The sequence below is a fragment of the Phodopus roborovskii genome, unplaced genomic scaffold (assembly GCF_943737965.1).
Source record: "Phodopus roborovskii unplaced genomic scaffold, PHOROB, whole genome shotgun sequence".
NCBI lineage: Eukaryota > Metazoa > Chordata > Mammalia > Rodentia > Cricetidae > Phodopus > Phodopus roborovskii.
In genome coordinates this window covers 17,523,533-17,537,956 of record NW_026126447.1, presented here as the reverse complement: position 1 = coordinate 17,537,956, position 14,424 = coordinate 17,523,533, and the positions used below count along the sequence as shown (strand labels likewise).

Genomic DNA, 14,424 nt, shown 5'->3' with positions numbered 1-14,424 from the left:
ATCCCCCAAGACAGCGCCCCTTACCAGCAGGAAGTAGTTTGGAAAGAACGACGCCCAAATTCCCAAATATTGTGTATAAATGTTTGATTTCATTTAATTGGACTTTGTTATATAAAATTAAATAAAAAATACTCTATATGCAAAAAAAAAAAAAAAAAAAAAAAAAAAAAAAGAATGTATCACCATCACAGGATGAGAGAGAGTGTGCTTTGATTTGAATAGACTTTCTCTCAAAGATTCATATACCTAGAGATACGTAGACTTTAGGGATTCAGCATACATGTCCTCAAAATAGTGCAGGATATTTTTAATGGGTCATATTCTCTATAAAACATTAAACAGAATTACTTAGTATTTGACCACAATTACTGAGAACAGCTCAATATCTAATAAGCAACTACTTCATTTTAATGTTAGACATTTAAATTACAAAACTGCCAGGCGTTGGTAGCACACACCTTTAATCCCAACACTTGGGAGGCAGAGACAGTTGGATCTCTGTGAGTTCAAGGCCAGCCTGGTCCTCAGAGAGAGTTCCAGGACAGCCAAAACTACACAGAGAAAAAACCCTGTCTCGAAGGGGAAAAAAAAAAAAAAAAAAAAAAAAAAAAAAAAAAAAAAGCAGACTAAAAAGAAAACAGCAATCCAACCTGAGCTAGTATAAGCAGAAATATAATCCATTAAGGAAATAAGCAATAATAATACAGGGATTAAACACATCCCAAACACATATGTGAGTCAGTGGTAAAAGGCACCCTCATAGCAGTTCACCAGAAGAGATAATCTTAGAGAGATTATTAACAGAAATGGAGGTAAGTATGACATTTATCATGACAGACCAAACAGACAAGTTGAAAACCAACACCACCTCTAAGCCTGAAGGGTCAAGCAGAAAGCACACTGTCACTATCAAGAGCCCCATCTATGAAACAGGATCTGTCTGGTACAAGGTGCAGCTACTAAAAAAAGGAAAAGCTACTTCATGGGCACACCAGAACAGAAGGTGGGAAGAAATAATATCCTGACTTCTTTATTTTCCCACTCTTTCAAATCCCCTATTGGTACCTACAGTGCAAACCTAATAAGAAGCAGAAGGCAAAGGTGCCCAAATGATTAAGTCAGCCTCACACAGCACAAGGCAAACCACGCACTAGAGGAGAATGGATCCACAAAGACAAAAGAACTAATCATCACAAACAGCAATGCCTCTATACCAAATCATTGCGTACAGTCCTCTCTGGCAACATGTCTCTTATAATCTATAGTGTAGTCATGTATATAGAAACTAGACATTTAAGGACATAGTTACTGGGGCCAGCAAGATGGCTCACAAGTAAAAAGCCTAATGACCTCACAAATTGTCTTCCTAAACTGACACACTGTGGCGTGTGTGCATATGCACACATGCACACAAACACAATGTGTAGCACTTTTAATTCTTTAAGATTTTTTTAAATGGGTATAAGTGCTTCTCTATATTGTGGAAGTGGAGTTATGGACAGCTGTGAGCCGCCATATGTTTGCTGGGAACTGAACCCAGGTCCTCTGGAAGAGCAGCCAGGGTTCTTAGTCTCCGGGCCACCTCTCCAACACCCATATTTTTTTTTTATTTTAAATGATTACTAAAATATAAGAATGAAAAGTTACATGTGAACTTTATAAAATCACAGCTAAAACCATGAAATATCAAAGCAGACTGAAAAGGCAGAAATGGTGCATACTAAATGTCTAACAGCTCACCAGCTGAGAGACCCACAGGTCATGAGCTAAAACACAGGCCCTGAGGAGGCTCTTCTGCTGTCTCAAAGACAACAACCTCCCTAAAATTCTGTTTCCTAACAAACTCCCTTCCCAAACCAATTCTGACTGCCTTAAATACACATATAATATATATAACATGTATATATACGCATTAAATACATATAAAGGAATTTAATGTTATTCCCTTTTTTAAAGAATATAATCACATCATAAAAAACAATTAAAGAACTGAGACAAAAGAAAACAGGGAGGAAGGTAAGAGTTCCAAGTTAAAGCTACTGTAAGCATTCATGATGCAAAAACGGAAAAAAAATTAAGAAAGTAGACATTGTAAACAGTGTATTAGCCAGTTCCAAAAGTATTTCCCTGATATTGTTAAAGTAGATTAATACTAAACCAAAAACACTTTAGCTGAGCACTATCATCTCCAGAGCACATACATGTGCATGTGAGAACTGGCTCAGAAAGCAACAGTAGACTGCTCCAGCCTGTGTCCTACATAACCTTTGCAATGTGTGACCTTTAAGTTGCTGAAGGTTGCCTCAGAACTTGGCTCACTTTGATGGAAACATCTGTTCCCCTTGCAGGTACACTGTAAGGACTCTTCTCTCAGTTGGATTCAGAACACAGCAAGTGAGCCCTTGTCTGTCCAACCACACAGACTTCAACACTTGTAAATCAAGCTCTGAGAGGACAACAGCAGGTCCACACTCCGTCACCCTTTCTCAGCCAGCTAGGCCAACTGACTGCTGTGAGAACTGCTCTTATCATGTCATCAAATCAAAGCATGTTGAGATGAGGGACTAGAAGAGGCATCTGCAGAATTCCCCAACTGCAGTGACTTTGGAACATTGACAGATGCATCTGTCATCTTATACCTTCAACTAACCTGATGTCCACTGGGCTGACACAGTAAAGCTGTCCAAGATCGATTCCAATTCTTTCACGTTATTTTCACATGTCTCTACTAGGAAGGCCTGGTGCTTCTTAGCCTTTTAATTAAGGGGGGGAAGCATACATAATAAGGTTACATATTGTAGTAGCCACAGATTTTATTGTGAATTTATACAGCATAATTAAGTCTCAACAAGTTATTAATTACCAAATTCAAATCCATTACTAATAAACTCTTGTCTTAACATATTTTTACTTGGCCAAATGTACAACTGTACAAAGTCTAGGATAATAATTCACTGAGGACTTTGTGCCTCACACTTCTTAAGTACTTGGTAAGGTGAGCTATGGTGGTGCATGCCTTTATTCACAGTACTCCAGAGGCAGAAGCAAGTGGATCTCTGTGAGTTCGAAGCCAGTCTGATCTACAATCCCAGTTTCAGGATAGCTAAGGCTATTAACACATAGAAACCCTGTTCTGGGTCTGAAGTTAGAGGAGGACTAAATATTTTGTATATAAGATACCTTTCTAAACTTAATGTTGTGGCAAAAGATAGGAATTTTATGATAATAAAACTGAAACAGGAGGCTATAAGAAGGCTTCATGGGGAAAGTGATCACTGCATAAGCATAAAACCTGAGTATAGACCTCTAGAACCAGTCATGATGGCACACACCCATGATCTCAACACTGGGGAAGCAGACATAGGAACTCATGGTCAACTAGTCTAGACAAATCCACAAGCAGCGGGTTCACTAAGAGACTATCTCAATATATAAGATGGAGGGCAATAAAGGATCTTACACAATGCTGACCTTTGACCTCTACCTGCATGAGCATGGGTGTGCACACATACATGCATGTGCATACATACATACTCCACAGAGAAAATGAATAAATATAATTTTAAACTCAGAAAACTTAAAGAATGTTTAAAAAAAAAAACCTGCTTGCAGTTACATGGCAAGCTTTCAGAAGGCAGTCAAGACTAAATGCAGGCAAGACCAATAAATAAATCTAATGCAGAAATCAAGTGATGGCATTAGCAGTGAAAGCAGAATACTAGACACAATGTAGGAAGTACCCTCAGTAGGTAGAACAGCCAGGCCTTAGAACACCACACTAGGTTACATAGCACTCACCAGACTCCTCCAACAAAGAGAGACAGTATCAAGATTAGGGATTCATACTAAAGAACTGGGTAGGTTTCAGGGCTTGGCAGGAATTATGGAGGTCAAGGCCATTTAGGCTGCTTATGTTCTCTGGCTTTCTTGCTTGTTTGCTTGCATACTTGCTCACTGTTGGCGGGGACAGTGAAGAATTCACTGCTGGCTCAAATTCCTCAAAAGAGACAAAAGTCATTTCTAGCACCAACACAATCCTGGTAAGTAGCAGGCCTTAAATGAATACTTGAAAATGAGCAGAGAGCAAGTAATACAGAGAAACATGAGAAGCAACTGAACACACAATGCAAAGCCAGGGTAAGTCTGGGAATCCTTTACAGGCACTGTCTAAAAGTTGCCTATAGAATGTTGGATGGAAAGGGAGAAGAGACAAAATGGTCTTCAGGAGCTCCAGCATCTCTACCAACTAAAGAGGACAGAAGAAAAGGGAAAACTGGAGAGCATAATACCACAAGAAGAATGTTTGAAGGAGAATGTCAATTGTGTTCAGTACCACAGAAGGGCCAAGCAAAGTGAGGACTAACAAGTGTCCACTGGGCATGGAGATCATTACCAGTTTTAAAGAAATGTTCCTAGCTACAATACAGCTGTAACCCAGGCGGAAATAGGTTGAAGAAAGCGTAAGCCTGCCATTTTTCCTAATCCAGGAAACAAATTTCAGAAATATTCTTTATGGTAAGAAGGGAGGAGAGGAGCCTGGGGTTGGTGGCACATGCCTTTAATCCCAACACTCGGGAGGAGGAGGCAGGCAGATCTCTGAGAATTCAAGAGCTAGTTCCAGGACAGGCTCCAAAGCAATACAAAGAAGCCCTGTCTCAAAAAACCAAAAAGAAGAAGGAGGACAACAAGGGATGGAGGGATGGAAGGAGGGAGGGAGGGAGAGAAGGAGGGAGGGACAATGTGAGAAATCATCACACCATTCAGATACCTTTATTCAAACTTGGGAATTCATTTCTAGAATTTCCCATTTAATATTTTTGAACCATAGTGGGTCTCAGAAAAAGAATCACTAACCACTAACCACAGCTAATAGGGAATTACAGAGTGTTAGAGATGTATAGTGCTTGCCTAGTGTGCTCAAGGTCCTGGGTTCAATGCACAGCAGGGGCTAATGTATATGACAAGTAATTGACTCTGGATTCAGGGCTTTGCTCGGTTACCCTGACTATGTCAACTTCCTTGACCACAGTCTTCACAATAGCACTCCATTTTCATTTGAGTAGTTGTATTTTCAATGTGAGTAGCTCAGAGAAGCCTCATGAAGAGTGGGTTATTTTTCATCCTCACCAACATATATTTAACACCAAGACAGTACCTAGTAGATAAAATAAGATAAATAAATGATGTGATCAACTGGTCTCTTTTGCATGGAATGGGAAAAACCCTAAGTTATGGTGGTTTGTTAAACTTAATATTGCAAGGATAAATTCCCTGGATATAGTAAAATTATTTTTTTAATCCTGCTAAAACTTCTATTTGTCAGGGTCATGATGGGAGATGTCATTCTGTAAATGTTTCTCTTATTAGTTAATGAATGAAGCCCTATTGGCCAATAGGAAAGCAAGATAGGCAGGTCTAGGAGACAAGGAGAATTCTGGGGGATGTAGTAGAGAGAAATCAAGATGTAAGGCATGAGAGAAGAGGTCCAGACCCTTTCTCCGGTAAGATAAGACCATGTGGACACACTTAGATAGACAGAAATGAGTTAATATTTAAGACAGAGCTAGCCAAAAAGAAGCTCTAGCCATTGACCAACAGTTTGATAACTAATTCAGTGTCTCTGTGTGTTATTTGGGGCTGATGCAGCTGTGGGTCCAGGCTGGAGGGAAAGTGCTGATAACAAAATGGAGCCTACAATGTGGGTACTAAGAATTTCCACTTAAGGATTCCTTCCAGACTAATGTGGTTTGATCACGCCAGACCACCTGAAACAGAGTACAAGCTGATCCTACATTCAAAACAGCTGGACAAAACAGCCCTACAGACTACAGCCAGGATATCTGAATCTTCTCCGAATCCCCCATGACAGCGCCCTTACCAGCAGGAAGTAGTTTGGAAAGAACGACGCCCAAATTCCCAAATATTGTGTATAAATGTTTGTTTTCATTTAATTGGACTGTTATATAAAATTAAATAAAATTTAAAAAAAAAAAGAATTTCCACTTAAAACTTGACAAAAGCTTAAAACGGGATTTTAGAAACAAAACAAGAGACACAAGCAAGGCTTCTCAGTAGCAACATTTTTCTCAGGTGGGCTCTATTTTGCTAGAGACAAGCAGAGACTTGTGCAGCTACTTTAAAGGAGATTTCCTGACTCAGCATAAGCAGAAAAAAATCGCAGGGGTCTTTTAAGAGGCCCTGCTAACAACTGAATGGTGTGTGTGAACAGCTGGCTAAAACAGCCCCAGCTTTAATTTAGTAATGTTGTTTAGCAGCTAAAAGACTCATGGCCAGAAAAAGATAAAGATTTACAGTAAAGACAGATTCAGATGAAGAAAAACCTCTAAAGGTTTACAGTTTGTTTTAAAATATACATAGGCTTGGGAGAGAAAAAGAGACAGGATAAAATGGTTTTAAAAAAGAAAAGCAAAGAGTATCAGGCACACACCTTTAATTCCAGCACTTGGGAGGCAGAGGCAAACAGATCTCTGTGATTTCAAGGCCACCCTGATGTACAGAGTGAATTCCAGGGCAGCCAAAGTTACATGGAGAAACTCTGTCTCAAAAAATGAAAAAAAATAGAAGTAAAAGAAACAGAGTAATAAAAAGGCCACCTAATGATGGAAAATATGCAGAGTCTGGATACTATATACTATTGTGTTGTCTTTGAATTGCTCAATTGCTAAGGAAGAAACAAAAACTACTAAAATACACTTGATTATCAATGCTGCTGAATTAATCCAATTTATATATTTTTTTCAAAAAAGATTTGCCTTCAAAATTTAAATCTAAGGACAGGTTACTGGAGAAAAGAATTTCTATTTTTGTTTCCACAGAAAATGAAAAGCTGTGGATTCCTTCCAGACTAACATAGTTTGAACAAGCAAAACCACATGAAACAATGTCCCAAGTGGTCCAACATTCAAAACAGATGGGACAAGGCAGCCTTGCAGACTACAGCCAGGATTTCTACATCTTCTTAGGATTCCCATGATATTACAGCATCCCCAACCAGCAGGAAGCAGTTTAGAAAGAACTTCACCCAAATTCCCAAATATTGTCTATAAATGTTAGTTTTCATTTATATGGGGTTGGTTATAAGTGGTTAATGATCACAACCAATCTCTTTTTAAAGGTAAAAAGGGGATTATGGTATAGAAATGAATGCTTTGTTTTGGAATGGATTTTCATTTATTGACACAAATTTAAGGTCAATTTTGTGATAAATATATTCCTCTTGTTTAGGTATTGTGTTTGCATAGCTCATTTAAAAAATGTAATGTACAATTAAATACAGATTATAGATAGTTACCTATGACAGTCAAAGCTAGATTAGGTTAGTTAGGTTTTCTAGGTATATAGAGAGATATATTTCAAATGGATAGGTATTCTTCAAACTTTTCAAAGACCTACAGAATATGGCATTTAAAATGGTTTAGGGTTTTTCTTGACAGTGAGACATAACTGCTCCTGGCAACACCACCCGCATCAGAAAGAAAGATGTACCTTGAAGAAACTCTTTATGGAGTTTGCTTCCAATATGGCAAGACTAGCCATTTGGGCAAGATACTGCTATTTTCTGGACTGTTTGCCTTTATGCTGTATAAACTGGACATGCAGGACCCACAAAAAAGTGACTGCTGAAACAAGATAGACATTGCTGCAGGGTTCCTGCTTCATGGAAGAGTCTGCCAGACAGTCTGCAGGACATAGATAAAAAAAAAAATGACTGACAAACTGCCAATACAGATGAACAGTTTAAAGTTTCCTACTTTGCTGAGAAGTCTGCCAGACACACTATGGCCTATGGACCAAAGATGGATGAGCCAATGTACAAAAGAACTTTGGATGATTGTCCAGGTAGGGGGATGTCTCTGTCATTTCTGGAGTTTATATACTATCCTTCTGTGGTTTTTGATGGAGTTGAAGACAGATAGTTATTGTTATAGTTTTCCTTAGTAAGGATTAAAGATAAGTTACATGTGAGACTTTAGACTCACAAAGATAGGACAGATGATAGAATATTTTCTTTAATTCCTGATAATGTTAATGGACCAAATATTGTTTACTATAGCTCTTATTTGATAACTCTTTTGTTATATATTTTACTATGTTAAAGTTAAAGTCCTTTTTATTTAGATAGAAAAAAGATGATGATGGGAGATGTCATTCTATAAATATGTTTCTCTTATTGGTTAATGAATAAAGCAAATAGGAAGGCAAGATAGGTGGGACTAGGAGAGGTAGAGGATTCTGGGAAATGGAGTAGAATTACGATGTGATCTCAGAAAGAGAGGGCATGAGTCTGGTATCTCGGTAAGATAAGACCATGTAAAAATATATATATTAGAGACTATGGGTTAATATTTAAGACAGAGCTAGCCAATAAGAAACGTTAGTACTGGCCAACAGCTTTATTCATTAACCAATAAGAGAAACATATTTACAGAATGACATCTCCCATCAGTGTCATGCTGAGAATTTCATCAGCTGTATTCATAAGGATACTGTATGCAGCTTTCTTGTGTCTGTGTCTGTGCCTGTGTTTGTTACAGTGCAATATTACTAACCACAGAATGAAATGTAAAGTGTTTCTCTATGGTTTCTCAATAAATTTGTATTAATTCTTCTTATGTGGTTAGAGTCTACCAATAAAGCAATCTAGCCTGTGTTTTGCCTTTTAGGATTTTTTGTAATTAAAAATTTAAACATCATACTTGATTTTCTATCTCTTTTTAAGTTATTTTGGTGGTGTCTGTCATCACACAAAACTGCTTATTTTAGCTAAATTATCTAATTCATTAGCAAACAGATGTTTATGGTATGATCTTATAATTATTTTTATTTATTTATATTTTCTCTGTGGTTTAATAACTTGATTTGTTTATTTCCTTGACAACTCTATCCAACTATTGTCTATTTAGCTCAATTTTCAAATAACCAACTTTCAGTTCAATTCCTCTATTTTTTTTTTTTTTTTTTTTTTTTTTTTTTGCGTTGTGGGGGGCAGGAATCCCTGGATATCCTGGAACTTACTCTGTGGACCAAGCTGGACTTGAACTCAGAGATCTGCCTGCCTCTGCCTCCCAAGTGCCAGAATTACAGGCATGGATTTCCTCCATTTTCAATCTCTTTGTTTTCTTTCCTTTTCTCTGTTTCTTTCTCTGCTGTTTTGAGGTTTGACTCAAGTCTCTGGAGTAGGAAGTTAGGTTCCTGGTTTAAGACTATTTCTTCTTGAACTTCCATCTTAACCACACTAACATTCTATAAAGTTTGGTATGTTTTCAATGTATTTCCTAAGTCCTTTGTGATTTCTTTTTAACCTACTTGCTACTTAGAGTATGTTCACTAATAGTCTCATATTTGCAAATTTTCCCCATGCTGTCTTCCATTATTGATTTCTAATTTAATTCTATTATATTTAGAGGCTTCATATAATTTTTACTCTTTTTCTTTAGGCAGAGATTAAACTGAGAGCTTGTACATGCTAGGTATGCTTTCTATCACTGAGCTATATCCTCAGACCACTATTTATAATTTTCAATCCTTTTAAAGCTATTGACTTTTCACATGGCCTAGCCTACAGTCTGCACAAAAGTTTCATTTGTACTTGAAGAGTGTGCTCTACCACTGATGGATGTGTTTCCACAGACATCTGTAAGGTCAAGTTTGTTTATAGTAATGTTGAGTCTTTTATTTGTTGTTATTATTCCTACTTGGGCTACTCATTACCTTGGAGCCATGTCACTGTGTGTGTGTGTGTGTGTGTGTGTGTGTGTGTGTGTGTGTGTGTGTGTGTGTGTGTTTAACCTTCTATGACACAGTAACTATCATTGTAAGACATGCCTATTTACCTATAGCAATTTATTCCAAAATCTACTTTGGTTGCTATCACTCCAGCCCCATGTGATTATTGTATGAACTGTATTTTTATCCTCCATTATATTGATACATATATTGTATTTAATGCTCACCAAAATCTGTGTGATAAAAATTGCTAGTGCTATTTTACAAATGAGCAAATGGATCACAGGAATAATCACACAGCTGCACTGACATGGGATGGCATTAAAACGCAGTTCAATCTGTCTCCAAAATATGTTCTTTCCTACAAAAAATTAAATATCAAGTAGAGCCCGCCTTTAATCCCAGCACTCTGGAGATAGTGGCAGGTGGATATCTGGGAATTCAAAATAAACGAGTTCATGAACAGACAGTTCTCAAAAGAAGAAACACAAATGGCCAATAAATATTTCTAAAGTGTTTACCACCTGCAGCCTCCAAGGAAAGGCATATTAAAACTACTTTGACATACAGGAGCTGTGCTGCAAATACATCCATTGGGAGTGGGCTTCAAAACTCTGCATGTAACAACTCTGTTGTTACAAAGTGTGTGTGTGTGTGTGTGTGTGTGTGTGTGTGTGTGTGTGTGTGTGTGTTTACTACAAGCACCTGATTTTTAACAAAGCTGCGAAAATTATACAATAGAAAAAAGAAAGCATCTTCAACAAATGGTGTTGGCATAACTGGATACTGACTTGTAGAAGACTGCAGATAGATCCATGTCTATTACCAGCCACAAAACTTAAGTCCAAATGCATCAAAGACCATCAGGGAAATGAAAATCAAAATAACTCTGAGATACCATCTTACTCCTGTCAGAATGGCTATCATCAAGAAAACAGACAACAGAGATGACGAAGATACCAACACAAAAGAAACCTTATTACTGCTGATTGGAATGTAAGCTGGTACAGCCATTATGAAAGTGTGAAGGTCTCCTGAAAAACCAAGCTAAAAGTATCAAATGATCCTGCCATATCTCTCCTACACATACACCCAAAGGACTACAATCAACTATAACCTATCACATCCATGCTTAGTTGTTGCATTCTTTGCAATAGCAAAGAATCGGGGGCAGCAGATGTTCATCAGCAGGTGAATGGTTACTGAAAATGAGGTGTATACACACAGCTGCAGAGAAAAGGGAACCTGGAGTGCGAAGAGATGGCTCAGTGGTTAAAAGCACACACTATTCTTCCAGAGGACCTGAGTTCAGGCTCTGGAAACACTCAGCCCACAACCACCTCTACTTCCACAGGGATCTGTTGCCTCTAGCCTCTATGAACACTATACACCTATACACATACACAGGCATGCATGTGCATGCACGCGCACACACATACACACAAACACACAGAGAGAGGGAGAAAGAGAGAGAGAGAGAGTAAAAGTAAATATAGAAAAAGACACATAATGAAATTTGCAGGATCCTGGAAACTAGTTTATTAAGCAAGGTGACCCGGATTCAGAAATACACACACTCATGTTCTCCTCCTGCGGTATAGTGGTTGGAATGAGAATGACCCCCATAGACTCATATATTTGAATACTTGGTCTCCAGCACATGTCAAAGGAGAATGCTCACCTCTTAGCCGTAGGCAAGCACAGAATAAATATATAGAGGAGTCTGGGACAAGACATAATCGTACCCCCAAAAGGACATACCCTTGTGACCTACTTCCTAATAATGCCATCAAAGTGTGAGTCTACCATCAGATTTGTCTGCTAATTAAGTCAGAGCTCCCATGATTCTATTACCTCTCAGTGACTAGATCCACTACCTGTGTGGACCAATAATTAATATTTCAAGCCTATCAAGGGATACTTCATATACAAGTCATTACAGGGTATTCATATAAGTCAAAATCAATCAATCTCTCTGTCTCTCTGCCTCTGTCTCTCTGTCTCTGTCTCTCTCTCTCTCTCTCTCCCTCTCTCTCTCCTACACATTTTTACCATTTTATTTTTCCAAGGCTAAAACTAAGATATTTTCAAATTTTACCTACTTACGAATTTAGGAATCCAGCCCCATGTAATAATTGCCTAAATATACAAAGACACAAACTTGATAGACACTATTTTACAGTCATTAAGAGAGACAGCGATATTTACATGAGCTAAAAACAGTGCTCATGGTATTAATATTTTTCTTTTGTAAAAAATAGCGAACAATTTCATTAAATTTTTAGAATAAAATATTCATTAACCCATTAGTTTTGAACATGTTCAACAAAATCAGGAAAATGCTCTCTACAAAATCCAACAGGACATTTGAAGCAAAAATATCAAAGAACATTAACTTCGCCACAGAGCATAACAAGCAAAGAGCACTTCCAAAATTCTATCTAATGAGAGCAGTTATTATTATTATGCAATAAGTTGAGTCTCCAAAGCAGAGAAGATGTTCACGTGACTTTTCAATCATAAGTTCTTCAGGGAATAAAACATTGTTTTCAGCAAAACCTCACGAGAACTAGAATTCCCTTTTCAATATATGGTCTCTCCTAGCGCTCCAGCTAAATATTACTGAGTGGCAGGAAAACAAATCTCCAGAAATGATGGACTTAAGGAAATCTCATTGAAGAAAGCACCAGGCAAGTCATAACAAAGGCAATTTGAAGATGAAAGCTCCCCTGTTTCTAAAGGAGAGAGTATCAAAACTCAGTTCTGTCTGGCTGACCTGCTGCAGCTACTGAGGCTGGGGCTGGTTTTAATAAGCATAACAGCCAAGCAGTTTATACTAGAAATATAGCTCTGTTCCGTGGCTGGTTAAATCATCACTCAGTTCGCAGATTTTACAGCTGAAAGCTACATTTTTTAGTTTAAAACTGTAAGTTGTTTGTTTAGTATGCATATGTGAGGGGCATGTACGATGCACACTTGAGTGCAGGAGAGGGCGTAGGAGCCAGCCACGGGAGCTGGAGTGACAGGAGGGTGTGAGCTGCCAGCAGGGACCCTAATCAAAATATTCCCTGGGTAAATTCTTTCAGGATTCATGTCCTATGCTCATGTGAAATATGAGACTAATTTTCTTTACGTTTTAAGTGTCTATGTTAAAACTCAATTATATGTTATTAAAAATCACCATATGCCAACAATTTACTAACCAGACAGTGAATTAGAATTTCACTGTAATTAAACTCACCTGGACTTATATCTGTAAAATAAAGTTTTTAAAACACCCAAAAGGGGGGGGTGGATACAGGGTACACACCTCTGACCCCCAGCACTTGAGAGACAGGTAGATCTCTGTGGCTTTGAGGCCAGCCTGATCTACATAGTGACTCCAGGCTAACCAGAACTACATAATGAGACCATGATTAAAAAAAAAAAAAAAAAAAAAAAAAAAAAGAGGCATTTACCCAGTTTTGACTATTCCAAAATTATGTTCTTTATTTACATTGTATGTCTTGGAACAGAGGGGCAACTGCTTTGTGGGAGGTTTGCTAACACTTTGTATATCCTGTACTAGGTCATCTCTAAATTCTCTTCTGGACCTAAGGCTTACTCTATGCCGTACCAGGTTATACAGCGTTATTTCTATCCCAGACTGCTTGAAACCCTTGTGTCTTATTAACAGCATCACAGCTTCACTAGAAAGTTAATGAGGACAATGGCTTTGATTTTTCTCTTCCAATGCAGCAGAGAAATTTAAGACCAAGGCTTGATTAATGATCCTGAACAGGAACTAAACAAGAAACATGCTGTTAGCATGAAAACAGAGTGTTGCCCCTCTATACCAAAACACCTTTGCTTAAAATAAATATCAGAAAGATTGCATAGGACCATGAAAATAAATGGCTCAAAGGTTAAAAGCACACAGACTGCTCTTCCAAAGGTCCTAAGTTCAATTCCCAGCAATCATATGTTGGCTGAGATCTTGTGCCCTCTTCTGGTGTGCAGGCAATACATGCAGGCAGAACATTATACATAATAAATAAATAAATCCTTAAAATTTTAAAAGAAAAACAAATGAGTAACATAAAGAAAATTCATTCAATACAGTAGTTTTCAGCTTCCTGGCTTTTTCCTTATTATCAAAATACCGATATTTACTAAAGGCAATGACAGAGGAACAAGAAAATCAAAAGAACATGACAATAAAATTTAGGAAAAGCAATACTAACTTTTATAGAAAGTTATTAATAACTAGAGAGAGAAAACATACTTACTGGAAATACTATTTTCATTCAATAATTTTTCACTAAATGATATTTAAATCTCCTAATACAGTCAGGTAAGAAAATAACAATCATTTCGAACAGGGTCAGAACAATGGTTCCTCAGGTGAAAGCACCTGCTGCTTCAGCCTGATGCTCTGATTTTAATTCCCTGGAACCCATACTAGAAGGAGAGAACCAACTTCCAAAAGCTGCTCTCTGACCTCCACACACACCCACATATGCATCACACACACACAGCAGTAATAATAAATAAAAGGAAACTTAAAACAGAAAACACAGAAGGCCTCAGGGCTGGGATATAAACTCAGTGGTACAGCTCTTGCCAACCATGCAAAAGGCTAAGGTTTCAAGCGTCAGAACTGCAGAAACAAACAATTAAAGTTGAAAGAGAAAGGTA

At 37.8% G+C, this 14,424-nt stretch overlaps 1 protein-coding gene across 1 annotated transcript in view; it reads right to left on the bottom strand.

Moving 5' to 3' along the window:
• Ccdc171 (coiled-coil domain containing 171) overlaps window positions 1-14,424 on the bottom strand; it is a 283,728-nt gene that overhangs the window by 203,927 nt on the left and 65,377 nt on the right. Inside the window, exon 9 of the mRNA XM_051188124.1 lies at window positions 2,651-2,753. Within this exon, the coding sequence (XP_051044081.1) occupies window positions 2,651-2,753 (103 nt within the window). The remainder of the gene's footprint in view (window positions 1-2,650; window positions 2,754-14,424) is intronic.